At 42.8% G+C, this 27,843-nt stretch overlaps 1 protein-coding gene across 5 annotated transcripts in view; it reads left to right on the top strand.

Annotated features, from left to right (window-relative positions):
• The window catches only part of Rfc1 (replication factor C subunit 1), a 69,928-nt gene that overhangs the window by 24,982 nt on the left and 17,103 nt on the right, over window positions 1–27,843 (top strand). For 2 of the 5 annotated variants that reach the window (XM_055624085.1, XM_055624084.1), the window contains exons 5-14: window positions 4,401–4,633; window positions 5,137–5,214; window positions 10,441–10,518; window positions 11,669–11,756; window positions 13,706–13,986; window positions 16,470–16,577; window positions 19,449–19,628; window positions 22,416–22,520; window positions 26,705–27,077; window positions 27,676–27,785. In XM_055624085.1, coding sequence (XP_055480060.1) covers window positions 4,401–4,633; window positions 5,137–5,214; window positions 10,441–10,518; window positions 11,669–11,756; window positions 13,706–13,986; window positions 16,470–16,577; window positions 19,449–19,628; window positions 22,416–22,520; window positions 26,705–27,077; window positions 27,676–27,785 — 1,634 coding nt within the window. Of the gene's footprint in view, window positions 1–4,400; window positions 4,634–5,136; window positions 5,215–10,440; window positions 10,519–11,668; window positions 11,757–13,705; window positions 13,987–16,469; window positions 16,578–19,448; window positions 19,629–22,415; window positions 22,521–26,704; window positions 27,078–27,672; window positions 27,786–27,843 lie in introns of all 5 variants that reach the window. The other 3 variants (XM_055624083.1, XM_055624081.1, XM_055624082.1) reach the window with 2 other exon arrangements.

Below are 27,843 nucleotides of genomic sequence, written 5' to 3'. Positions count from 1 at the left end.
TCTGGAGTTTCAGATGGTTGTGAGCTCCCACGTGGAGGCTGGGGTTGGACCTGGGTCTCTGTAAGAGCATTATGTTCTCTTATCTGCTGAGTTATTTCTTCAGCCTCCAAAAATTGAAATACAGTATTTCAGGTCTTTTTCTATTTGAAGACAGGGTGTCATGTGGTCCAGTCTGTGGGTTTGCTATGTAGCCAAGGATGATCCTGATTCTGATGCTCTGCTTTCACATTCCCAGGGCCCTGTTTATGTGGTTTTGGGTTGAAATCATTGCCGCTGTGCATGGCGCCACAGTCTTTAAAACCAGCAGTTGGGAAGCAGAGGCAGGTGGTTCTCTATGAGACTACATAGCAAGTTCGAAGCCAGCTACGGCTATATAGTGAGACCCTGTCTAAACAAACAAACAAACAAACAAACAAACAAACAAACAAACAAAACCCACTAAACTAAAACTAGAGCAAAACCCAAAAATTCATATTCATTTCATTTGTTTTTCCTTTTTTTTTTGAGACAAGATTTCTCTTTGTAGCCTTGGCTGTCCTGGACTCACTTTGTAGACCAGGCTGGCCTTGAACTCACAGAGGTCCACCTGCCTCTGCCTCTGGGATTAAAGGTGTGCACCATTGCCTGGCTCATATTAGGATTTTGTGTAAAAGAATCTAAGTTTAGGGATTTTGAGCATGGGTGATCTATTTAGGTTAACATTATTGTAAGTTCAGTGAATGTTCTGTCCCCTCTTCATGTAGCCATATTGAACAAGTTTGCGTATTAAGCACACATTTATGTATTGGTATGCATTTATGCAGCTTTTTCATTTAATGTCTTCACTTGCCTGTTCTACCTCTCCCCATAGGCTGCTCAGTCTTGAGTGATTTCTTAGCGCACATACAAAAAATAAAAACCGTTTGATCATTTTGATCCTTAAGGGATTAATTGGTAACAAATCATGAGACTCCTGGCTTCCTGAGCAATTTTGTTTTACAGGTTATATGTAGAGATTGTCTGATTTAGCACACCCATGAGGTGGGATCCTTGCTGCTTTTCCATTCATGTAATTAACAAGTATTTTGAAGCCCTAACAAGTAAGCCTTTCTCTGCCCTTCCAAACCAAGACGGCACCATAGGATTTGACTCAAGAAGCATTGAAAAGGTACTCATACACACACTAAGGCTGTATACACCAGGTTCCCTACTTAGATTTTACTGCTGCTAAGTAAATTGTTTTTAATCTTTGTAATGAAATCTCTCTGTTAATAGGATTTTGGTATGTTCCAGACCAAAGGCAAGACAGTGCTAGGACAGTCAGGTCCATCTGCAGAGGCCAAACTCTCAGCAGTCGGAGCTCTAGAATTAGATTTGTTTTTCCTGCTTGGCTTGTAAATAGGTTTTATTACAAACCTTCACATTATTCCTTTCTTGTTCACGCATTATCCTTCCAAACAAATGAGCTTGTCTAACTCAGAGTGGCAGAGCCATCTCCTCTCCCAGGCAATTCCTTTACTCTTGTTGGAAAATGCTAGTTTACTCGGCCATTGTTAGCACATTTGAGATTATGTTTTCTATAAATAAAAATAAATGGCATTTTTACTAGGAGACAAATATCCTGAAGGGAAATTTTAAGTGCATAGTTGCCTGTGATTTTCAAGTAGTTGTCAGCAGTCTGACTTAGATCTGTTTATCAGGGTTTTATTATGGCTTTCGGGGAGGAGAGAACAGCTTGCCTTTGGCTTCCAACAAAGACAGAAAGAAATCAGGTTTATTAGGAAATGAGGAATGTTTTACCTCTGCACTTTGTACAGGATTGCAGAATGTTTCATTTTTTATAAATGTTTTTTATAAATTATTTATTTGTAATATTTTGTTTATAAATGTTTGCTGAGGATGGCCCAGCAAAACCTGCTAAGGGATTGTGTCTTTGCAGGAGGCAAGTTACTTGGTTGGATTCTTTTTGTCATTTTTTCTAAGATGCTGTCTCACTGTATGGCCCAAGCTGGCCTGAACTCACTGGATTTACACCTGCCTCAGCTTCTAAGTGCTGGACTTACAGGGCTGAATCACTCTACCTGAACATATAGTTTCTGTTGTCTTTCTTCTACATGATATATTGATGTGGCTTTTGAAATACTAAAGGCTAAACAGACTTTAAGACGGCTAGTTAATGTAGGGACAGAGTTACTCTTTCTCAAGGCAAGGTGACGTACAGAGTATTATGATAGTTAGGTTCTCATCACTGTCACAACATACTTGGCTCATAATTTCAGATATGTGGCTACTTTGTTTACAGCTGTCCCCTGCCATCTCAGACAGGGTTTCTCTGCGCAGCCCTGGCTGTCCTGGAACCAGGCTGGGCTCAGACTCAGAGGACCACCTGCCTCTGCCTCTCAAGTGCTGGCATTAAAGATGTGTCCGCCACCGCTGCCCAGCTAATAATGTTCATGGGCTTTTTTTTTTTGTAAAGATTTATTTATTACACACACAATGTTTTGTCTGCATGTACAACTACACGCCAGAAGAGGGCAACAGATCTCATCATAGATGGTTGTGAGCCACCTTGAACTCAGAACCTCTGGAAGAGCAGCCAGTGCTCTCAACCTCTGAGCCATCTCTTCAGCCTCCATCTGTGGGCTTTTTAAAGGAATAATTCTTTATGATTTTTATGTTTGAATATACGTGTACTGCATGTATGTAGTACCTGCAGAAACCAGAAGAGGGCATAGGAGCCCCTGCAGCACAATGGTTAGATAATTATGAGCTTCCATGTAGATGCTGGGAATGGAACCCTAGGTTCTCTGCCAAAACAAGTGCACTTAACCACTGAATTGTCTTCTCTCTAGTCTCATAGGCTTTTGCCAAGGCAGAACATCATAGTTTTGAGTATATGTGGTAGCTGGGGAAATGGGGGAGATGTTAAGATGCAGGAGACAAATGCATTTCACAAGTGTGTGTGTGTGTATGCCTGGGTGCAGCGCCTCAGTGGGTGGAGGTAGAGCACAGCATGTGGGAGTCAGTTCTTCCCTGCCTGCTGGGTCTCGGGGTGGAGTGCAGCCCATCAGGATTGGCAAGACGCACTTGCACCCAGGTGTCTCCCTGGTTGCTGGAGACGTTTTAGAGTATACAGTATGCAAAAGGGACAGTTTACGGTCCCAGATGAATGGTTAGGTAATTGTTAGACCGAGTCTGAACTTGTCACTTCTGTGAACTGCGCTAGTCAGCGTCTTGTCTGGAGCTGTAATGGCTCGTGAGTGAGCTCCCTATCTTTGCCTTTCCCCTCTAGCGTCTTCTCCAGAGGGCAAGATATACCTGGAACGTGACGCTATGCTACTCAGGCTTCTATGTTACAACCCAGGTTTCGTTCTGTCACCTAGGAAGTCCTATAGGATTTGACTCCTATCTGCAGCTGCGCTGCCTTCCGCACACTCACAGTGAGGCTTGGTGCCTGTAGTTCACATTATCTGGCTGTTCTTGCTGGAGGCACCTCCCTCACAGGCTCGATGCCGACGTTGCTTACCCTGAGAGTTCCCTTGGCCGGGTATGTTAGGGCAGACTAGCAATCTCCGCATTGGTAGTGGCAGGGGTTTGAGTTGGAGGTCAGCCCTGGCTATGTAGGAAGGTCGAGGCTAGCCTGAACTACATAGACTTTGTCTCAAACACAAAAGATTGAGGGGCCCTGTGGTGGTGGCACACACACTTAATACCAGCACTTGAGAGGCAGAGGCAGGCAGACTTTTGAGTTTGAGGCCAGCCTGGTCCACAGAGTGAGTTCCAGGTCAGCCAGAGCTACATGAAGAAACCCTGTCTTGAAAACTCAAAAAGCAAAAGCCAAACAAATAAACAAAAGAAATAAAACCCAAGGGATTGTAGCTACGGGGTAGAGTACTTGCCTGGTACATGCAAGGCTTTGAATTTGATCTCCCGAGAACAAAAGAACATCTCTCATTTTTTGGGGCATTTTCTTTTTCCTTTTGGGAAGTGAGCCTAGAACCTCATATGTGTGCTGGGCAGGAACTCCTTAATCACTCCTTACTCTTCTTTCTTTTACTTTTTCTTCATGCAGTTTGAAAATAAAATGTGTGTGTATTTATGTATGAATGTGTTTGTACACATTTATATGTATGTATAAAATGATTGTATTTGTGTTTTCCTGTAGATGACAAGTTTTATGAGGTCAGGGTATGCATCTTTACTTTTCTTAGCCCTTTAGTTGTGTCCTTGGTGCCTGCTGTATGAGTGTGTGCAGATATTTGTGCAGCCATAGGCCTGCCCCTTGTGAATGTAGAGTAACTCTTCAATTCAGAAACTAGGAAGAAAAACTCAAGGCATTACTTTTTTTTTTTTTAAAGCTGATAGAAATGATTACTTTATATAAGACCTATTCTTTATCAAAAAAATATTTTTCATTTAAGATGAAGACGATGACTTTGTATGTAAAAAGGCAGCTTCCAAATCAAAAGAGAATGGAGTATCTACAAATAGTTACCTTGGAGCATCAAACATGAAAAAGAATGAAGAAAACACTAAGACTAAGAATAAACCTTTATCACCAATAAAACTGACACCAACATCAGTGCTCGATTATTTTGGAACGGAAAGTGTCCAGAGATCTGGTAAGAAGATGGTGGCAAGCAGGAGAAAAGAGGTGAGTGTTCTGCATGCACATGAGATTGTGAGGGTTTCTGGGTGTGCTGGTGTGCACCTATGTTTTTAGCACTTGGAAGACAAGAAGATCATTAGGTTGAGGTCAGCCTGGGCTACATAATGAGACTACCTGAAACAATAGCAAAAACAATGTTTGGGATTGATACCCATCACAGATACCAAGGATAGGGAAGCCTTGTGCCATCATCCTTTTATTGATTTGCCAATGTTATAGGCCACTTCGAAAACCAAAGCATTAACCTATAGTGTGCATGTGCACATGTGTGCGCTCTTCTCTTGAACATGTCAACAAAGTGAAAGCCACCTGTCTGTAGGGTGTTAATGAAATTGGCCATTATCAGAACAGCCATAAACCTGACTTTGTGGCTGCTGTGGATTGTGGCCTCTCTCTCACTGATATGTTTAGTCAGGTGTTGCCAAAAATAAGAAATTTATTTTTAGCCTGATTTATGCTTGTCTTGCTTGATTTTCTTTGGAATACAGTCTTCTGAAAACACAGATGACTCCAGATTCAATGATGAGGCCATCGCCACACAGTTGCAGCTTGATGAAGATGCTGAGGTACTGCCATTCCACTTACTTATTATTAATAGCTTGATGTTATAACTTGGTACTTATTTTAGCCAGGCAAATCGTCAAGGTGGTTTTAGTCTTTTTCTGTTTTTGAATAAGGCCTTACTGTCTGTCTTTCTATCTATGTAGCCAAGGCAGGGCTAGAACTCGCTGTGTAGGCCAGGCTGGCCTTGAACTTACAATTCTGCCTTAGTTTCCTGAGTGTTGGCATTACAGTAGTGCACAGCCATGCTTAGCTCAAGATTGTTTAATTCTTCTATTTTGAGCCTCATTAGAAGTTCGGTGTAAAATTAAAGTATATGGGAATATAAATTCCTGTAAAAGGTAAATGATGAGACTAACAGATAATTATTTATGTGAAAGTTTTGAAGTTCTGTGCATAGGAGGCTCCTTAGTGCATTTGAAAGAATTTAATTTGCTCCTGTCTCTCTTTGCCTTCACTGTTAGCACACTTCCCCTTTTCCATGGCCTTAGTAATGGTATATGATGGTGACTTAGAAGTCTGTGTGATTGAGGATATTCCCTTGAGATGTAAACCCATATCTGACCAGGATTTATTGATCACTTACTGAGTGCTTAGCACTGCAGTAGGTGGTTGGTGATTACAGTTTAAGTAGAGAACAAAGGAGGGTAACCAAATGCCAGAAGATTACAGGCATGGTGAAGAAGAGTGCATGCATGGTTCCGGGGTGTGAAGGGGATGCGTTGTGTCAGAAAGTGAAGCCCAGTGGCCAGTGCTTGGGTACTCAGATCCCCACTAAGCACAGAACAGCAAGTGCATGCCTTACGAGGAGGAAGTGTGCTCAGGAGACCAGTACGGCTGGACAAATGAGTGAGAAGAAAGTTATGAGGTGACTTGGAGAAATGGCCCTCAGCAAGTCCTGTAGGTCACAATGGGTCTTTGATACCCAGGAAAAGGACTTTGATTGGTCAGAACTTCAGATTTAGTTTCTGTGAGATGGGACATCACTGGAGTTTTTAATGAAGTGATGTGAAGTGGTGGGTCTTAAAAGCACACTGGCTTCTGTAATGCATACAGGGTATTGAAGTAGTGGACATGAGCAATAACAGACCAGCTCGGAGACTGATAAGGCCTAGCAGGTGGGAAATGTTGGCTTTTATCAGATTGGAAGTGGAAGAGAGGGTGAGAAGTGACGCGAGAGCTGCTGATAGATTTGAAGTAAGGAAACCTGATAGCTGGATGAATGGTGATGCTATATGAAGACCAGAATACAGGATACAGAGGCCATTACTACAGAGAAGCTAAGAGTTCTGTTATGAGGGCTGCTGAGAAGGCTTACTGAGAAGCCTTGCCACCTGAATTTGATCTCTGGGACCCATGCATAGGCAGAAGAAAAGTTGTCTGAGCTCTACCTGGACACCCATGAACACACACACAATAATAAAGAAAGAGTTCTGTTTTTACAGTTGCAGATGACTTCTAGGTGAGATACTGAGGAGTTATGGGAGGAGGCAAGTCTGGCGCTCAGCTGAAGCGGTACATTTGGAAGTCATAGCATTTGTGTGGCACTTAATACTAGTATACTTGTGTGACACCTTGGGGAGAGAATGTAAACAAAAGAGGAAAGAATGGAGCTGGGTGGTGGTGGAGGCTGCAAACACCTTTAATTTCAGCCTTCAGAGGCAGGTGGATCTCTTGAGTTCAAGGCCAGCTCGGGTTTTGGGATAGCCAGAACTGCACAGAGACCCTGTCTCAAAAAACCAAAACCAAAACCAACCAACCAACCAAACAAAACAAAATTCCCCAAACAAACGAGGAGGAAGAATGTTTTTGGATTGAACGCTGGGGTGCTGTAAACATTTAGAGCTGAAGAGGAAGCTCTAGCCGAGGAGACTAAGAGAGTGCGAATGAATGAGGAGAACTGATGTTTGCAGATGCTGAGTGGCGCTCATGGGAGTGCTCCGCTTCTGAAGCTTCACATTTAGGGTTCTGTACAACCCCTTCACTGTTCCTTAGAGTTGGTGTCTTTTCCCCCTCAACTCCAAAACTGTTACAGTTTATTGAAACTGTGATGTAAATGCCTTCTAAGCGAGCTTTCAGGTTCTGCCCCAGGGCAGGTTCTGACTTTGCTTGTTGCAGTGCTCGTTTCCTTACCCTGACACTTCACACTTGGTGTTCTAAAAATATGCTTCAGCTGGGTGTGGTGGTGCACACCTTTAATCCCAGCAGAGGCAGGCAGATCTCTAGAGATTTTGAGGCCAGCCTGGTCTACATAGTAAGTTCCAGGCCAGCCAACACTAGGTAGTGAGATTCTGTCTCAAAACAATAACACAAACTAAAATAGAATATCTTCCTGTCTTTGGTTGTATCTAGTTATATTATCTCTAACCAGGTGTCCTGATGACTCAGGACAGCACAAGTGGCCCAGGTCAGCTGTGAAGCTGTCCTTAGGAGTCTGACTTGCCTTATCTGCCCCAAACAGTAGAGGATTATCTAGTTCTTTCCAAAGAACCCAAGGGTATCACAGGCCCCTGTTTTCCTGTTTCTGTCACATTCCTTTAGCTCTTTGAGTAATTTATTAATCTAATGAAAGACTTAGGTGTTAATAATTGATAGTCTTTCCTGGTTATCCTCTAAGAGTTCCATCTTGTTTTACCTTTCTTCATTTATGGTAACTCTATGTTCATTATCTAATACTCAAGTCAGTATATTAACTGCCACATTAAGCCAGTTACATTAAACATTCTGTTAAAATGAAGGGTTCTTTCTTACATGCTGTAATCAATCACCATTAATAAGTCTCTTCTCTCTCTTTCTCTTTCCCCCGAGATAGGGTTTCTTTGTGTAGCTTTTCTGTTCTGGAACTAGCCCACTAGGCCAGGCTGGCCTAAATTCACAGAAATCCACCTGCTTCTGCCTCCTGAGTGTAGGGGTCAAAGGTGTGCACTACCATGCCCTGAATTTTCTTTCTTTTTTTTTCAAGGCAGGGTTTCTCTGGTACCAAGGGTGTAGCCTTGGGTGTCCTGGATCTCCCTTCATAGACCAGGCTGGCCTCAAACCCACAGTGATCTACCTGCCTCCTGAGAGCTGGGATTAAAGGTGCGCACCACTGCCGCCTGGTAAAGAGAGCATGTTAGTTCCTCTTAAAACAGCCAGAACCTTTTCCCTTACACTACAGAGCGTGGTAATGTGGAGAAGTGATAGCAAGTTCAGAAACCCTTAGAGGCAGACCAGTAGAGTTTGCAGCTCCTTCTGTGATTGATTTTAGCAGTTAGGTGCGTAGTTCATTTGTAGAGAAGAAATACTAGTAAAGGGAGCATGGAAGGGTACCCTGTCTGCTTCATTACAGCCCAGCTTTGCATGGGTTCATACATTTGGGGTTTTTGTTTGTTTGGTTTTTGGTTTTTAGAGACAGGGTTTCTCTTTGTAGCCTTGGCTGTCCTGGACTCACTTTGTAGACCAGGCTGGCCTCAAACTCAAGAGATCTGCCTGCCTCTGCCTCCCTGAGTGCTGTGATCACAGGTGTGTGCCACCACGCCTGGCTCATACAGTTGAATTTTTTTTTTTTTTTTTTTTTTTTTTTTTGGCTACTGGGGATGAAATGCAGGGTCTTGCACACCCTAAGCATGTGGTCTCTACCAGTGAGCTACTTTCCAGTGTAACTAGTTCATTCTTTACCAGGAAGATAGTTTTTAACTATCTCCTCTTTGAATAATATAGGCTGGTCAGTTAGGTTTACCGGTGCAGATGAAATGTGAAGTTATAATGAGAAGCCTATTTCATTGTTTCATATTCAGTTCCGTTTTGCTGAAAATACAAGCATTTGTTAATGATAGGTGCTTATCATGTCTGTGTGTTGATAGATGTGTGGCAGTAAAAAGGGTGTTGGTACTTGTGTGTTCTTACTCTTGTGCACAAAGAAAATAGATACCTTTCTGTAAATTTTGAGGTTATTTTATATGTATAAGTGTTTTGCCTACATGTATATCTGGACCACATGTGTGGCCCGTGTTGTAGAGCCCAGAAGAGAGAGTAGGATTCCCCTGGAACTTGAGTTACAAACAGTTGTGAGCTGCCTTGTGGGTGCTGGGAATTGGAGTAGGGTCCTGAAGAGCATTCACTTCTCTTAAGTCATTCACTGCTCAGCCATCTCTCAATATTAAATAAAAATTTAAATTTCATAGATTTATGGTTTGTGTCTCACGGACGCTGTCTTTCTTCCAGAGGGAGGTATTTAGAAAGCGTTATTATTTTTAGGTGTAGGTGTGTGTGTGGGGTCAGCCCCTGTGGGTGCAGCCGCCTGTGGGGTAAGGGCCGGCACATCTCCTTGGAGCTGGAGTGGCAGCTGTGAGCCTCCAGCATCGGTCCTGGGGAGCTGAGCTGGGCCCTCTGCCAGAGCAGTGTGTGCTCCCAACTGCCAAGCCATCTCTTCAGCCCCTTAGGTTCAGGTTCATTCCAGAGACGCTTCTAGAGGGTAAAATACATGTAAGTAGCTTGGGTATGTTGAACACACTTTTAACCGTAGTACTCATGAGGCAGAGGCAGGTGGATATTTGTGAGTTCAAAGCCTGGTGTACACAGCAGGTTCCGGATCATCTAGGACCTTGTGATGAGATACTGCCTTCCACAAAAGGTGGCTGGGAAGGGGATAAGCCAGGCATGGTGGCACATGCCTTTAATCTCAGCTCAGCGTTTTGTAGGCAGAGGCAGGCAGCTCTGTGAGTTTGAGGCCAGTCTGGTTACACAGTGACTTCCAAGCCAGCCAGGGCTGTATAGCAACCCTCAAAAAAAAAGTGGGTGGACGAGGTTGGGCTAGTGCTGCCTTTGTAGAGGTCATTCTGTAGACCAGGCTAGCACTGAACTCGAGATCCACCTGCCTCTGCCTCCCAAGTGCTGGGATTAAAGGTGTACACCATCACTGCCCAGCAGAAAAACAACTCTTACAAGTTGTCTTCTGACCTCTTCATGAGTGCCATGGCATGAATACCACATATACGGTAAAGAGATAAAAATGTAATAAAGAAATACATTTAAAATATGGCAGCTTCATTATGCTGCAGATCTAGAAGTTCATAGTACATAACATAAATTGTGATTTAGTGAAATAACTTTGTGATACTTGACTGTTAATGTTTAGTGCGAAGATGTCATTATTTTTAGGAAGTTTTTCTGGTTTCTTCTATTAACCACACATTTAAAAGCTTTTAGGTACAAAACCCAAAAGCATCTCACTGTGTTGGTGCTTTTCACAGCTGGAGAGGCAGTTACATGAAGATGAAGAGTTTGCTCGAACATTAGCCATGTTGGATGAAGAACCCCACACCAAAAAGGTAGTATTATGGTATTATGATGTTGGATTGCTTACTTGCGTATGAGTGCGTGTAGGCCAGAGGCAGACATCAGCTCTTGTTCTCCACCTTAGCTGAAAGTGGAGCTCACCATTTCCTGTAGGTCAGCTGAGGAGTGAGCCTCCAGAGCGCTCCTGTCTCTGCCCTCCGCAGCACTGCAGTTACAGCAGGCACTGCCATGCCTGGCTTCCCATGGTGCTGGGAATCAGAACTCGGCGTGCAGTGGGTGGGGTGGCTAAGTCATCCTGCCGGCTGAATTGTTTCAGGTGAGTGTGTGCGTGTGCGTGTGCGTGTGCGTGTGCGTGTGCGTGTGTGTGTGTGTGTGTGTGTGTGTGTGCGCGCGCGTGTGCTTGAAAACTCAGTCACAAAGTTATCCTTTCTGAAAGGTTTCAAAAAATAAAGCAGAACTTGCCCCATAGTGAGTTTTGCCTTTATTCCTTATCAGAAGGGATTTTTGTGTGTTGTTTCAGAGTAGTAAGTGTCAGTTCCTACAGAGGGTAGGTTTAATGGATAAAATACTCTATTCAGGAAGAAAAATCTCACTGTTGCGCTTTCATTTTCTCTTGAGAAAGTGTTCTTTTATGCTTTTGTCTTTTGAGGGCGACTGTGCTATGTAGCTTTGGGTGGCCTGATACTATATAGTCTGGATTGGTTTTGATCTTGGCAATCCTCCTGGCTCAGCCTTTAGCTGCCAGTGCTGAGATCAGGACATCAGCCTCCACTCTTGGCTTCTCTTTTATTTTTCTACTGGGCTTTAATTTATTTTCATTAAAATTTTTGTTTGTTTGTTTTTATTTTCTATTCAGCTATGTAACACGATATTAATAGTGTTAATATAAAAGAAACACTAACAAGGTTTCCATTTCCAGTTTAGGAGACGGGGATGGAACGAAATGTTTTATTGAAAGACTGTTGTAATCTTTCATCTATTTTCTTATCAGTAAAATTAAGTAATAAAACATTTTCTTTAGTGTGGTAGTGTTTGTGAATAAATGAATGGCAGTTATTATAATGTCTTGCTGATTTGGAAGGTGACCCTTAAACTTAAAATTTTAATCTGTTTTAACAGCAGATTTTATGGTAATGGTTTTCCTATTACATACTACTTCTGATGCTTTTTAAACTTGTTTAGGCTCGAAAGGACTCTGAAGAGGGAGAATCATTTTCATCTTTCCAAGCTGATTTAAGCAAAGCAGAAAAACATAAAAGCCCTAATAAAGGTAATGCTAGCAGAGTAATTGAGAGCACGTACTCATCTCTGTTGAAGAGAATACTTGGTAACTTAGCTTAAACATTCTTTTCACTGATTGTTGGGTGGACATTTCAGAGAACTGTGAGAGTGTACTCCATTTAGGTAAAGATGCTCTTAGGCTTATTATCTTAGAACTCTTAGGTAGTTCTACTTCAAGGCTATGTCAGAGGTTGGACCCTGTCATAGTGAAAACTGCAGGCTGTTTCTAGTCTTTGAGTGTTGGCAGCATGGCACAGTGTGGAGCATCTCACTGCTGGTGCCCCGTATCTCTAGAGGGCACTGAATCCATGAATGTAGGACCCATAGAGATGGCGGGCTGATTTACAGCCACAGTCTTGTAAAATCAGACCTCAAAATTGGCCGTGTTTTTCTGTTGAACACGTGTTTCTTTTGCACTATTATAAAGTTGAACAGTCCTAAGTCAAAGATCATCTGTGCTTTGAAAGCTGTGTACTAGCTGGTGGAGAATGTCCTTGTTCACTTAGTGCCCTGAAAAGTGTATTTAGGTATGCTCGACTCGTTAATTTCTGAGTGTATTGCGATATGTGGACTTTGGTGTGTGAAGATCAAGAAGCAAATGCCGTGAGCCTTTCCTGTAGAGGTGGTGTCGCGGAGTTTGCCTCTTGATTGTCCGTAGCATCTGAAGCTCTTCAGATTATCTCGGATGGCCTGTTCTGTAATGGTCCTGAGCCTGAGCCATGTACTGCTAGAGTCACCCTTGCCTTTTCTGTTTACTTGGCAGTACCAGGGGTTAAACCTAGGGCCTTGCACATGCTGCCTGGTGCTCTGTTCCTGCACTGTGTTCTCAGCCCTTTCTTTTTACTTTGAGATAGGGTCCTACTGGGTTACCCGGGCTGGCCTTTAATCATTCTGTACCTCAGCCTTAAATCTGCAATTTTCCTGCCTCTGCCTTCTGGGCAGCTGGGATACAGACCTGTGGCCCAGATGCCCACTCATTATCTATGAAAGGTTGGCTTCACAACCCATGTGGGTCCCCATGTCTATGGGGACTCAAGCTTTTCATGCAAAAAGTATAGAATTTGCATATAATTTACAGACAGCTTGACTTCCAGTATGCTTTAAACCATCATTAGATTATTTCATACAGTGTAATGCTATATGTAAATAGCATGCTGTATTGTTTAGAGAACAGGGATCAGGATAAAGTGTACATGGTTTGTGCATACACAACTAAAATATTTTATGTAAATAGTTGTATGCTTGAGTATGGAGCCTGTAGATGTGAAGGACTAATAGATGATCTAGTTAAAGAGGAGGGAAATCTACGTCTGTAATACCTTTTGGCTTTGATAATTCAGGATTGGAGCTTTCGTGCTGCTTCACAAAATTCTCTGAAACGTATTCAGGCCATTAAGTTTTGTCTCTAATTCTTATATCTGTGGAATGAAATCTTTGTTCACATGTTGGATTGAATTTGGGCTTTGTGCATTTGTGGACAGGTACTGTATTATTGCGCTACATCCATATCGTTCAGTGTTGTTTACAATAATATATTAAATGGATAGTTTAATTTAAAAGGACAGCTCTCTCAATTTTCTACTGGTTACAAGAGTATTATGTAAGTATTTAAGGTTAAAAAATAAGTATGCTATGTGAGCTAGAGCAGTAAATGTTTGGAAATCATGTGATATTTTGTGGTACTAAAATCACATTGTTAAAAGTTGAAAAATAAAAATGTTGGCGTTGGCCAGCAGTGGTGGCACATTTCTTTAATCCCAGCTCTTGGGAGGCAGAGGCAGGTGGACCTCTGAGTTTGAGGCCAGGCTGGTCTACAGAGTAAGTTCCAGGACAGCCAGGGCTACATAGAGAAAACTTGTCTCAAAAAAAAAAAAAAAAAAAAAAAAGTTGGTACTAGATTCTCCAAATAACAGTCATTTTTTTTCTTCTTTGTAAAAGCAGAGCATTTCTTAAATGAAAGGAAGACCTATAGTCCTGCTAAGCCTGGCAAGGGCGGGAGGCCAAAGGCAGCTCCGGAGCCCTGCCGGTCACCAGCTCATCAGAGGAAAGCCTCTTCTTCCCCCAAGGCCAGTTCCAAGCTAGCACTTATGAAAGCCAAAGAAGAAAGCTCCTACAAAGAAGCAGCGTTGATGGCCACAAAAAGAAAAGAGAGTGCTATTGACCTTAAAGAAGAGAAAAAAACTCCTAAGAAAACCAAAAGTTCTCCAGCTAAAAAGGAGGTAGGAACTTTTGAAAAGTATGTGCCAAGAATATTCACTGTTAGTATGCAAAATGAGCCAATATGTATTGCTATTGTATATTGCTGAGAAATTGCTCAGATTCATGCATTATATTTTATAATCTTCACAGTAACTTTGGAGATATTTACTCTGTTATAAAGAAACAGGCTAAAAGAGTTTAAGTAGCTTCCCCAAAGTTACCTACCTGTGGTCCTCAAAACCATAGAAAGAATACTCTTTGTTTTCAGCTATATTTAAGAAGATAATGGTCTTTCTGAATCTCTAGTGTGGAAGCATTTTAGATTTATAAAGAGAAACCACAGTTCCTTCTTGCCTCTTAGGCACTAAACATTAAAGGCAGAGCTAGTCTTGAGCTCTCTGTTGACAAAGTAGCAGTGTGAGCACTGAGGCTTCAAGCAGTCTGGAGCCAGTTTTTGATCATAGCCCTCTTCTGAGCAGATGTATGAGATGCTCTGGCGACGTCTCGATGTATGCATAGAAAAGAGATAAGGATATGTATTAGGCACCATCAAGGTGGCTCAGTGGGGAACCGTGTTCTGCAGGAGTTCTGTCCCTGGGACCTACATGGTAGAAGGAGAGAATGGCTCCCATAATTTGTTCTCTGACCTCCACACATGCTGTGGCATACATACCCTCCACCCCAGTAAATGAAATAAAATTTAAAAAAAGACATGGGAATGGTTAACATATAAAACCATTTACAGCACTGCCTGGGATGGGAATAAATGGTATAAATGTTTCAGCTATTTTTATAATTTATAATTGGCATCTTGATTTGCTCCGAACTTTTTTTTTTTTTTTTTTTAAACAATGCTTAGGTACTGAGATAAATTTCGAAAACCCAAACGGTGAAAGGATGCTTTTTAAAAGCCTTCTCCCCACCCCAATCTTGGTGATACAGGTCTATAATTCCAGTAACTTGAAAGATGGAGCCAGAAGAATCTCAAAGTTAAGGTCTGCCTGAGTACAAAGTTAGGCCCTCAGAACCACAAAAAGAATTTTCTTTGTCTTCTGATATATTTTAAAAGATAATGGTCTTTTTGAACCTCCAGTTTGTAATCACTTTAGATTTACAAGGAGAAGCCATCATTCCTTCGTGCCTTTTACCATTAAAGGCAGAATAGTGTCTATTTTAACTGCTCATCACCATTCTGTATATGGGTTTATATGTATGTGTACACATAGAACCATGAAATGGTGATGATTTTGAAATAATTTTATTTGTGGGAAATGCTCATAAATATGCTTGAAGTGTCACTTAATTTTTTGGCTCCAGATTTTTTTTCACTAAATATTTATCTGGTGGAGTTTTTTCTTCAGGTACACTGAGTGCATGGGCAGTTTACAGAGGTGACTATTTTAGGGGTAGGAGGAAATGAAAGTTTAAAAATTGGTCTGTTATTTTTATGATATTTTTTAAAGTTGGGCTAGAAATAACTGAGAACCTGTGTTTAAGTAGTTGGGGGCATCATAGTTCAGTAAATTCAGTCGATCTTAGATCATTCTGACAGAGTGAGTGCGTGTGCTTCTGTTCTTTTATAGCCAGGTGTGCAAAATGTCATCCCACACTCAGGGGGCTGAGGGGGAAAGACTGACAGGCCAGCTTCTGCTGCATAGTGAGACCTTGTTGCAGAGCAAATGAAGAGGCAGTCAGGCATGTGGACGGTTCAGAGTTGTTTTTATTTCAGACTTTTACAAAGTAGAATTGCTATTACAAATGGATAGCATTTCCAATTGGTATATGGAACTGTCTTTTGAAGCTTGTTAAAAATATGGCTTCCCAGGGCACATGGTCTAAACAGCTATAATTTGATAAGCCCTTCTGTAATTTGAGTAGACCTTTGAGTGAGTGGAGAGCTATTGTTAAGTAGGATTGGCCCCAGATATGATGATATATGCCATTAATCTCAGCACTCAGGAGGCAGATGTAGGTAGATCTCTGAGTTCAAGACCAGCCTGGTCTACATAGTGAGTTCCAGGCCAGCCAGAGCTGCATAGTGAGTCCCTGTCTCAACAGCAACAGCAGCAACCACCTTGGATCCTAGGATCAGTTGCAATAGTTTATTTAGCTCCTAACCAGCTGAACTATCTTATTGGTTACATTACTTATTTGTACAAAATAATATGTTGTCTATTTCAAGAGGTTTGTTGTTACTTGTAAGTTATAAGCAATATAAAATAGGAGTTGGAAAAAAATAATGATATGGTGTTATATTTCTAAAATTATTTAGGCGGCCCCTCCCCAGTATACATGTCCCAGACACACCCAGTATTTCTGAATCAGAAACCTGGAAGTGGCTATTTTTTATATATATATATATATATATATATATATACATACACACACACACACACACATAACTATGCACACACACACACATGTATATGTATGTTTGTATAAAAATTATATGTAATTCTTTCTAGGCACATTTTCATTTTCTTTTCTTTCCCTGTACCCAAAGTCTGTAAGTCCAGAAGATTCTGAAAAGAAGCGCATTAATTATCAAGCTTATCGAAGCTACTTGAATCGAGAAGGTCCCAAAGCTCTGGGCTCCAAAGAAATACCCAAGGTAAGATTCACGAGGAGTGTGCTACTCTATAAGGGCCCTGCCTCATGTCCGGGTATGCACTCACTGCCATGTCAGCAAAGAGTTAATAAACCAACAGAAGAGTCTCTGCTGCCGTTTTATGGATTAGAAGTTTTATTCACATTGTGACTCACTGGTGGACACTTAGATATTTTCCTTTATTTAAAACAAGTAGTTTGAGAAGGGTGGGCTTTTCCATGCACTGGTGTAACTCAGAGCTTAAAGAAGAGCATGGTAAATGCATTATATTTGATAGTAGTTGCGTTATGTGCCATGAGAGGAAAGTCCCAGGTGCCCTTAGAGGTATAGTAGAGAAAAATGTATGGTCTAGGGTGGATCGTTGAGATCTGTGGCTCTCAACTTTCCTAATGCTGCCATCCTTTAATAAAGTTCCTCATGTTGTGATGACCTCAACCATGAAATTACTTTTGTTGCTACTTCATAACTGTAATTTTGATATGGTTATGAACAGTAGTGTAAATATCTGATATGCAGGGTCTCTTGTATACCACCCCTGTGAAAGGGTCATTCAAACTCCCAGAGGGTCGAGACCTGCAGGTTGAGAACCACTGCTTTAGACAATAAAATTGAAATGGGGATTTGAAGAATGAAGAGGCGTCATTAGGTGTGAAGAGGTGATGATGGCATGGGATCGTGGTCATATGTGTGGCATCTTTGAAGAGAAGAAGGAATTTGCATGGGATATTTGAAGAACTCAAAGAAAAGTACTGTAGTTGGTGCAAACTGACCAAGGACTGAGAGTGGCTAAAGCAAATAGGGACATAGTTTGTAGGGCCTGACGTTCTGGACTTCTGTCTAAAAAGAGGTTTCTTTTTTGTTTTGTCTTTTTAAATTTACTTCTTTGCTGTTGTTTAAAATTTTTTTTTTTAATTTTACATGTATGGGTGGCTTACTGGCATGTATGTACATGCATGTCTGGTCCCCTCAGAGGTCAGATATTCTGGACCTATGTGACTGAGTGTTATGATATGTCATGTTGTGAAGGTTCCAACAGAAAGAAGAACTCCCTTGCATGTAGTAACGTGAATGATGACGGTCCTTCAGGCCCTCAGCAGGAGTAGGTGGAGCAGAACTGACGCTGTGGCTTGATGGAGAACGGGCTGGCTCTCTCTTGCTGGCTTTTGGGACCTTTTCCTCATACTGGGTTGCTTTATCCAGCCTGAACACAAGGGGAGGTGCCTAGTCTAACTGAAACTTGATTTGCTATATACCTGGGAGGCCTGCGGTTTTCTGAAGAGAAATGGAGGAATGGAGGAAGAGTGGATTTGGGGAGGGGCAGAGGAGAGCTGGTTGGGAGGGGACTGACTGGGAGGACAGGAGGAAGGGGAAGTTGGAGCTGGGATGTAAGATGATGATGATGATGATGATGATGATGATGATGATGATGATGATAATAATGAGTATGACGTGACAAATGCACACAGCTATTTTTGGTAAGTGTGGTTGACAACTAGAAATGGAGAGTGGGATTTAAGGGAAAAGCTAAATGTTTTTGAGGCAGGCAGTACTTAAGGTAGGCTTTTGCTGATGGGATAGATCTTCCCAGAAAGGTAAGGATAACTGTACTGTGGGACTTCTGAGAAGGGAGGAGATATATTCGGTATACATGTAAATTTAATTTTCATTTTGCTTGGTACACATGGCTGCATAAGTCCCTCTACTGAAGAGTTGGTGGCTAGTGGGGAGGGAAAGGGGCTGGAGGAAGAGGGCAGCCTTTCTCCTGCACACGATGGAAAACTGAGAGACTACACAAAGTGCCTGTTTGAGAGAACTTGTCTCTCAAATGGTGTCTTAGAGTACTGCTGTGTTTCTCTAACAGCAAAGCTGTGAGGGAATGCTGAAGAGGTTCAGGCTGCTGGTAGTTTTCTGGAGTCAGAGCTGTAGAGGAGTCCTGTCCAGGTCCAGAGGGTGAGCACTCAGGAGACAGTAGGCTGGGCTTTGAGATGCAGGCACTTCTTGAGGTGGAGTTTCCCAGGGTGATTTGGAATCTGTTGAAGATTTAATAATTTATTTCAGGCCTGGAAACCAAGGGACCGAATAGCTATTTTTTTCCTTTCTGAGTGGATAATAACTATTCTTTCCTTCCTAGAAAGGTTCTTTAGGTGGAGGGGAAATGATCAAGCTTTATGCTGAGGCATTCTTTGAGTTTTGTTTAGCTTCTTTTTAAGACTTTTTCATCTTTACCAGTCTCAATTCTATTCAGAGTAATAAGGAACATGTCACATGTATAATAATCATTTTGCTTGGCTATATAAGTTAGCTGATCTGTTATAAAAACTAAAAAATTCTATAGCCATACAGAGTTTCAGTTCAGATTTACATAGAGAGAAGCCAGGCCAGCTCTTAGATTACCAGTTTTCTTTCCAGTGGGGATGAGTGTGCGTTCCTGCCTTTCTGTCCGTCTCAGTTTCTCAGCTTTCTGTCAGTGGGGTAATCTGCAGAGGGAGTGGTGAGAGCTCAAGCTTGGTAAACTGGCCTTAAACCAGCAGCAGGAACTTCAGTGGGCGGATTACATTGGATTGTTTATTTACCAAAGTTAGGAAAGCTCTTCACTGATTTAAATATAGACAGTGCAGACTAGCACGAGTAGGTAATTTAATCTTGCTAACAGTATGTTCCTCCTCATTCATTTGGTATCTGTTAAATGTTAGCTACATAGGAACCATCCAGGATATACTTTGAGGTTCTGCTGTAATTTCCTAGCCAGGTTTCATGCTGGGGTTGTTTATGATGTTGAGTGAGAAAAGTCAGCTTGTTGCAGCTTGGCTGCCAAATATTCTTTGGAAAGCTACCCTGTAATTTCTTCTCTGCTTGAACATTTTGGTTTTGTAGGGAGCTGAAAATTGCTTGGAAGGCCTGACATTTGTGATCACAGGCGTCCTGGAGTCCATTGAACGGGAAGAAGCCAAGTCTCTAATTGAACGTTACGGGGGGAAAGTCACAGGAAATGTGAGCAAGAAAACCAACTACCTCGTCATGGGCCGGGACAGCGGGCAGTCCAAGAGTGACAAGGTGGGTCCTGCTGGCTCTTTCCACAGAGGTGCCTGCCTGCCATGACATGCAGAGTGTGGCTGTTGTGGTAATGTCCCAGCCACCGTTTCAGTGAACAAAGAAAAGGAGAAAGCTTCTGCAGATTTGTCTTACACCATATACAGCGCTGTCGGCTAGGGCTACAGATTTTTTATTTTTATTTTTTTAATTAAAAGCATAGTTGCTGTTTATTTGACTCTCTTTGTATATTCTAGTTTAAAACTGAAAAAAAACATTTTTAATGTAGAAACATGCAGTTTTGTTTTTTTACTTTGAAGTTTTCTGATATATACCACTATATATACTTCGTGTTAAGTTTTATTATTGGAAGCTGTGTGAGGAAGAAGCAGAGGTCTGTGGGGAAGTAAGAGGACACCTGGCTAATTGTTTTCCTTGCCCCAACAAGAATTCCAGAGCAATCACTTGGCTGTTGCAATAGCTCAGGAACTTTAACCCAGAGAAGCCACCACTTCTCTCAGCCTTAGGGGCAGCAAGCACGTTGCCTTGTGCTTGGGAGTAGCTGCCTTCCCAGCAGGACGAAGAAAGCAGTGGTGACGGTCATTGTGGCTGGGACTGGTTTTACAGGCTCTGTCCCAGGAACACTCTAGAAGGCTACCTCATTGGTTGAAGAGAACAGGGCTTCTGACCAGGTGGGCCTGTGCAAGTCAGTTTCACTTGGAGCTGGACACCCTGCAGTCCTGCTTATCGGAAGGTGGTGGGAAGTGACTGCCACGGGAGTCTGACATAAGAGGAGATGGTAATAGCTTTGTTCCTTTCTAGGGCAGCGAAGGTAAATTAGCACAAAAGTAGTCATGCCACACTACGCTAGTTTGCACTCACCGCCTGAGCAGGTTAGTTTTAGTCAATTCAAAGCTAGAGAGATTTTGGAAGAGGGAACCTCAATTGAGAAATGCGCCCACTAGATATGCCTATGGTGAATTTTCTTGATTGATGATTAATGTGGAAGGGCCCAGCTCACTGTGTGTGTGAGCTGTTGGTCCTGGGTGCTATGAGAAAGCAGATTGAGCAGACTGTGAGAGGTGAACCAGTAAGTAGTATTCCTCCATGGTCTCTTCATCAGTTCCTGCCTCGAGGTTCCTGCCCTATTGGAGTTTCTGTCCTCCTCCCTGTCCTCAGTGATGGACTGTGCTGTGAAACTTTAAGTGAGTTCCCTAAGTTGCTTTTGGTTATGTGTTTTCTCACAGCAATAGGAACTGTAACTAAGGTACCACTCTTACGGAGCTTGCTTGCTTGCTTGTTTGTTTGTTGGTTATTTGATGGTGCTAGACATTGAACCCAGGCCTTTGTCCATGCTAGAGAGGTGTTCTACCACTAAAATACGTCTTTAATACTTGGTTTCTTGCAATGAAAAGAATCTTGCCAATCCACGTGGTGATGGTGCCAGATGGTGATGGCGCACACCTTTAATCCCAGCACTCAGGAGGCAGAGGCAGGTGGAGCTCTGGGAGTTCGAGTCTAGCCTGGTCTACAGAGCAAGGCCAGGATAGCCAGGGCTACACAGTGAAACCCTGTCTTAAATAACAACAACAACAACAACAAAGGATCTTGCCATATTGCCTAGGCTGGTCTTAAACTCTGGTCCTCCTGCTTCTGGTTCCTGAGTACTGGCATTACAGGAGTGCAGTGCCATGAGTAACCACCTTTCCATCTACTGTCTATATTTTTTGACGAGTTTTTGCTCTGTAATCTCAGCTGGCTTCAAAGTCTGTATCCCTCTGCCTTTCAGTCATTTTGTGTGTGTCTATGTCTCAAATGCTTGTGCCTGTGCCCATGCATGGGCACATGTGTGGTGGCCAGAGGAGGGTGTTAGATGTCTTTTCCTGTTCTCCACCTCCTTATTCCTCGAGAATGTTACTGAACCTGGGGCCAAGTTGGTGTTCAGGAAGCCACCTGTGTTTCCCCCTTGCACAGGGCTGTAGCTGCAGTACATACATATGCAGCCACGCCCAGCTTTTTAGGTGCCACTGGGGATTTGAACTCAGGGTCTTTTGCTTGTGCACCCAACGAACTTAGCTATACCCCAGTTCCCCAATTTCATTGTTCTTATTTTTAATGGTATTTTTTAAAAAGTTAAAACCGTATGTAAAGAATTTGTAAATATTTTGTAGTGACATTATCCAGACTCACAGTCTATACATCTTAGAGGAACTTACATACAATTCCAACCGCCATTCTGAAGCTGTGCAGCTTCATGCTGGACTTTGTACTTTTACCATCAATTATATTTTTTAATGTCCTTCCCCACACATATAGACCATATAAACAGAAAAACCGAAAAATCAGCAGCAGAGTTAAAATTAGGAAAACAATTAGCCATATAACTTTTTTTATGATTCATATATCCATTGTTGGATTTCATCCTTAATGGTAACTTTCTGGTGATTTTTTTTCTTTCTTTTTTTTGGTTGGGGTTTAGCAGGTAAGAGCACTTGTTGCTCTTAGAGAGGACCTGGGCTCCATTCTTAGCACCCTCGTGGCCACTCACAGCTTCCCATAATCCCAGTTTTAGGGACTCTGAAGCCTTCTTTAGACCTCCTTGTACGCTAGCTGCACTCAGGGTATATAGACGTGCACATGAACAAGCACATGTGTAAAATCAAGGAAACCTTAAAAATAATGAATTCCAGTGCTACTTATTTATAGTGGGGTTCTTTGTCTACCAGTAGTCCTTAAAATGACTTTTCCTCTACAGAAAGTAGTAAGTAGTGCTTCGGATGCAGTTCTGATGACTTGTACTTTAATCAACAGGCAGCAGCTCTGGGAACAAAAATCCTTGATGAAGATGGCCTGTTGGACCTGATTCGAACTATGCCAGGCAAGAAATCCAAGTATGAAATAGCTGCTGAAGCTGAGGTGTGTACCTGGTTTATTGAAGTGGGCATATAGGACCTCCTGGTCGATGGAGATGCGTGAGAGAGAGATGGCACTGTTGGCTAGACTTCAAACTGCCCTGTGCTACGGCGAATTCACTCTTTTGACCTGGAAGACTGTCTTTAGTATTTCTTTGCCTTTCAGGGGAGGAGGGAGGGAGGATGTCTTAGTTAGGGTTTCATTGCTGTGAAGAGGCACCATGAGGATAGCAACTCTTGTAAAGGTAAACATTTAATTTGGGACTGGATTATAGTTTCAGAGGTTTATTCACGGCAGAGAGCGTGGCAGCATGCAGCCAGACATGGTGCTAGAGAAGGAGCTGAGAATTCTGTCTCGATCCACAGGCAGCAGCAGGAGACTGTGTACCACACTGGATCTTGTAGCTTGAGTGCAGTAGGCCTCAAAGCCTCCCCCCGGCCCCCCACAGACCACACTCTAACAAGGTCACAGCCCCTAATAGTGCCAATCCATGTGGGCCAAGCATTCAAACACATGCATCCAGGGGACTATACCTATTCAAACCACCATGTTGTACTCCCTGGCCCCACAGGCTTGTAGCCATAAGGTAATGCAAAATGCATTTAGTCCAACCTCAAAAGTCCTGTAGTCTGTTACAGTCTCAACAATGTTTAAAAGTCCAAAGTTCAAAGTCTCTTTTCTGATATTCATGCAATCACTTAACTGTAATCCCCTATAAAATCAAAATCAGATCACATACTTTAAACATACAATAGCACATTTTAAATTGTAGGGAAGGGAGCAAGACCAAAAACTAGCTGGGAAAACTTCAGACTCTGCAGCTTCATGTCTGCTGTCAGAGGGCTCTTCAGATCTCCATTTTGTTGACTGTAACACACTTATTTCTCTTGGGCTGGTTCCACTTACAGTTAGTAGCTTTTCTTAACAGGTATCCTACAAGTCTGCCATCTCTAAACTCTTGGGGTCTCCAAGCAATCTAGCTTTAACTTCATAGCTTCACACAGTGGCCTTTCACAGATTCACACAGTAGGCTCTCTGGCCTCTATGCAGGGACATCTCTGCCACATGCCCGGCCTCAGCAACTCTCTTTAGTTGGAGGGAGATTCTATAACCCCTTTCTTCTCTCCTTGACTGTAACAGCGTGGCTGCAGATGCTTGCCAGGGATGGAACATGGCCCCTCTTTCAGTTACATTTTCACCAGCTTTCTGTTTTCAGTGGTTTCTTTCACCGTCCAAGTTTGGCTGTCCTGGAACCTGCTCTGTAGATCAGGATGACCCTGAACTCAGAGATCTGCATGCCTCTGTCTCCTGAGTGCTGGGATTAAAGGCCTGTACCACCATGCCTGGACCTAAACTGGTCTTTAATTCTTTTTCACAAGAGAAAAGCTTAGCTGGGGGGGGGGGGGGGGAATCTTGCCCTGAGATTAAATATAAATTAATATATTTAATCTGTTTATGAACGATATGTTTCATATTTTTCCTTGCTCAGCTTTGCTCCTTTTCATCAAAATGCTCTCTTATAAGAGTGAACACTATTAACCATAGGACAGAGTCTATACTAGGCTGTTGTGAGATTTCCTTTGCCAACGCAATTAATCTGAATCTTTTCACTTTATCTTCCGGCAGACGTATCTCAAGGGCAAAACCCAGCCATGTTCTTCACCAAAATATCACAAGAGTGATCTCTAAGGAACACTAAAATTCTCCTTTGAAATCTCTTGAGCCAGGCCCCCACAGTTCACATGATTGCTAGCATTACTGTCTTTTGTGGTTCTACTATTATGGCCTGTTAAGCATTGTAGTTCTTTCTTAAAACAAAGTCCCCAAATCCACATTCCTCCAAACAAAAGCATGGGTCAGGCCTGTCACAGCAATACTTCAGCCCCTGGTAGTTAGGGCTTCTTTGCTGTGGAAAGACAACATGACCACAGAAACTGTTGTAAAGGAAAACATTTAATTTGGGCCTGGCTTACAGTTTCGTTATTGTCATGGCAGAAAGCATGTTGGCATGCAGGCAGGCATGGGGTTAGAGAAGGAACTGAGAGTTATATATCTTGTCCCAAAGGCAGCAGAAGGAGACTGTGCCACACTGGGCATAGCTTGAGTACAGGAGACCTCAAAGCCTGCCCCCACAGTGACACACTATAGAGAGAATTGTGTAATTTTGGTTTCTTTAAAGCCACAGAAATAAAGCCAGGCATAGTGATGCACACCTTTAATCACAGTACTTGGAAGGCAGAGGCAGGTGGGTTTCTGTGAGTTAGAGGCCAGCTTGTTCTATCAGGGCATGGTTTTGCCTGTTGCAAGTAGTTTCTGCAAGTGTGTGAGGTTTGGGATTCTGGGAACTTTTTCAGAGGCTATATGCTAGACCCTGAGAGGCAGGGTTGCTGTGGCTGCTGGTTGGTGGTTGGATCCTGTTGATTGCTGTTTGTCAAGTAGTTGTGTGCAGAGAAGAAACAACAACAAGAAGAAATTAGATGTCCTGATGTTGAAGATCAAACTTACCTGAAGGAACTTGACACGCCCAGTCAGTAGGAAGTAGTTCTAGGGCTAACCTCAGCCTCTTTTTCTTCTCTCCTTTTTTTTTTTTTTTCTCTCATATCTAGTGTTAGGGAGTTAAAAGGGGAGAAGGGTGGAAGAGAGTAAGGAATCTACATTTCTTAGATCATTCTGCTATCTACCTGCCTGCCTGTCCACATGCAGGACACAGGAGTGGACAATAATCTTGCATGCCAATGTGACAAGATGGCCCACCTTGTTTATTCCAGTGGAAAAGTTCTAGGGGTCCTGTTGCAACAAGTAGGGAATGCTGTTGCTCTTTGCGGTTAACCTCAGGGTGCGTGTCCGCTCCACTGCACACTGCTTCCTGTTGTCCTCTCTCTGCTCCAGACCCTACACTGTATTGACCTGTGCTGCCTCAGCCTCCTCCAGCCTAGGGTAGCTCTGTCTTCGCTTAGTTTCTTCTGGTCATTTGGTTGTAGAATGTCTGTCATGGCATTGTGCGATGTTTCTCACAATTAAATTGTGTTGCTCAGCTTGGCAGTAATACCACAGGGTGATATTATTTCCTGCTGAGTGTGTCTCACGTACATGATATCAATATATCTTGATTACTTGGTTGGAGATAATGTCTGCAGGTCTTCTCCATGAGTGGATGACTTTTTGCTTTATCACTGATAGCTTTCTTGAATGGACAGTTACCTTGAATCTCCAGAAATCTCCTCCCTAAATGGCCATTTGTAAGTTCTGGCATTACTGGAAGGCCTTTAACTGTTAGGAATTTAGACATTGTTTATGTGCCTTACAAACCTACCTGTTTATAGCATAATTCACATCTCTGCAGTGATCATTGCTATCTAACTAAAAAATTATGCTTATTTATTTTTGATTGTATGTATTTCTGCGTCTGGGCACACAGTGTGCATGTGGAGGTCAAAGGACAGCTTGCTTGAGTTGTTTTTCTCCTTTCACAGTGTGGGCTCTGAGGCTTGAACTCGGGTCTTTAGGCTTGTTGGCAAGCACCTTTACCCACTGAGCCATCCTGTTGACCCAATTACTGTATCTAATCCGAACATCACTACCTCCAAAAAGAAATCCTATACTTATTCATAGTCGCTTGTCATACCCTCTGCCTGATGGTTGCTATACTGCTCACTGTTTTATGGATTTGCCTATTTTGGACATTTCGTGTAAGTAGAGTCATACTATATGTGACTTTCTGTTGTTAGCCATTTCACTTTTTATAATGGCTTCAAGGCAAACCAAGCTGCATCATGTATTAGTACTCCTTCCTTTTACGATTGAACTATGTTCCATTGGGTGGCTCTTGGTTGCTTTTCGTTTCCCCAGTGCCCCAGGAGCTTTTCTGCTCTTTCATTTTACCACTGTGGTGTGCATGTGCACCACATAACACGCTGCTGACTAGGCAGGTGCTGAGGGGACACTGGCTTTCGTCGTCAAGGGTGTTAGCACAAGTTGTTGCTGGCTCTGTGACCCTGTCTTTTCATTTTAAAAGTGACCACTGTATTCTTAGCTTCCTGTGCATATTGTTAATGTTTATAACTAGTCACACACCAGTGGTCCATTGTGACAGGAGCAGCCTAGATGGAGTAGCTCACTTGGCTATGCCACTTTGCTTCTGGGTATGCGTAGCAGGATAGAAATCTTCATCTTTTTTTCTTCTTCAGATGAAAAAAGAAAAGTCCAAATTGGAGCGAACACCCCAAAAAAATGACGACGGAAAAAGAAAAATTAGTCCAACCAAGAAGGGGTCAGAGTCTAAAAAGAGCAAGCTGACTCCCCAAAAGGACAGTCCTGCAAAAGCAATGAAGAAGGAAGCAAATGTGCTTCGGAGGGGCCTGGACTTCAAGGAGCAGGCAGTCGAGGAGACGAGCGCCCACAGCAGTGGGAGTGTGGTGGAGAGCCTGCTTTGGGTGGATAAGTACAGGCCCACCTCGCTCAGGAACATAATCGGACAGCAGGGTGACCAGAGCTGTGCCAACAAACTGCTGCGCTGGCTCAGAGACTGGCACAAGAGTTCTCCTGAAGAGAAAAAACATGGTGATTGCACAGCTTTAGTCATTTTATGTATGTCTGTCAATATGTAATGGTCTTTGCATGCGTGGGCAAAGGCTCATGCTGGGTTACCTGTCAGCAAGTATTTAGTGAGAGCTTGTGCAGATCCCAAGTTCTGTACTAGGCTCTGGTAGTGCTTCTGCAGGCCCTTCGGGAGCCCCCAGAGAGTGGGGGAGACTGAATCAGCTGTTAAAATGCATGTGCCAAGTACTATTTTAGAGGTAAGTACAGGGAGCTCTGCTGTGTAGTCAGGAAGAGGACTTGGAGCCCAAATAGCAGACAGCTAGGTGAAGGGAAGTGGGTGTGGCATTGGGCTGGAAGAACAACCAGTCCCAGCATCTGAAGGCCTGAGAGAGAGAGAGACCACTGAGAGTGCTCAGGGTCCTCAAGGGAAAGGCATGAAGCTGGGTTTGCATGGGCACAGTGGTCTAAAGGCCAACTACATGTGTGGTTGGCTTTTGGTAGTGCAGTGGGCTGGAACTCTATTCTCGGCGCTTTGGGAAGTTCACGAATGGTTTTTGCTGTTCTGGAGTACCTGAAAGATGGTGCATGCTAATGGTCTGGAACTTCTTTCCCCTAGCAGCAAAGTTTGGCAAACTTTCCAGCAAAGATGATGGCTCCAGTTTCAAAGCAGCACTGCTCTCTGGCCCTCCAGGTGTTGGCAAAACCACTACAGCTTCTCTTGTGTGTCAGGTGGGTGCACTGCCATAGTGCAGTTGGAAAGGCAAAACCTTGTATTGCTCAGATACCT

Source organism: Psammomys obesus, unplaced genomic scaffold, assembly GCF_907164565.1.
Source record: "Psammomys obesus unplaced genomic scaffold, mPsaObe1.curated_primary_1811, whole genome shotgun sequence".
NCBI lineage: Eukaryota > Metazoa > Chordata > Mammalia > Rodentia > Muridae > Psammomys > Psammomys obesus.
This window is presented reverse-complemented; position numbering and strand designations above follow the sequence as displayed.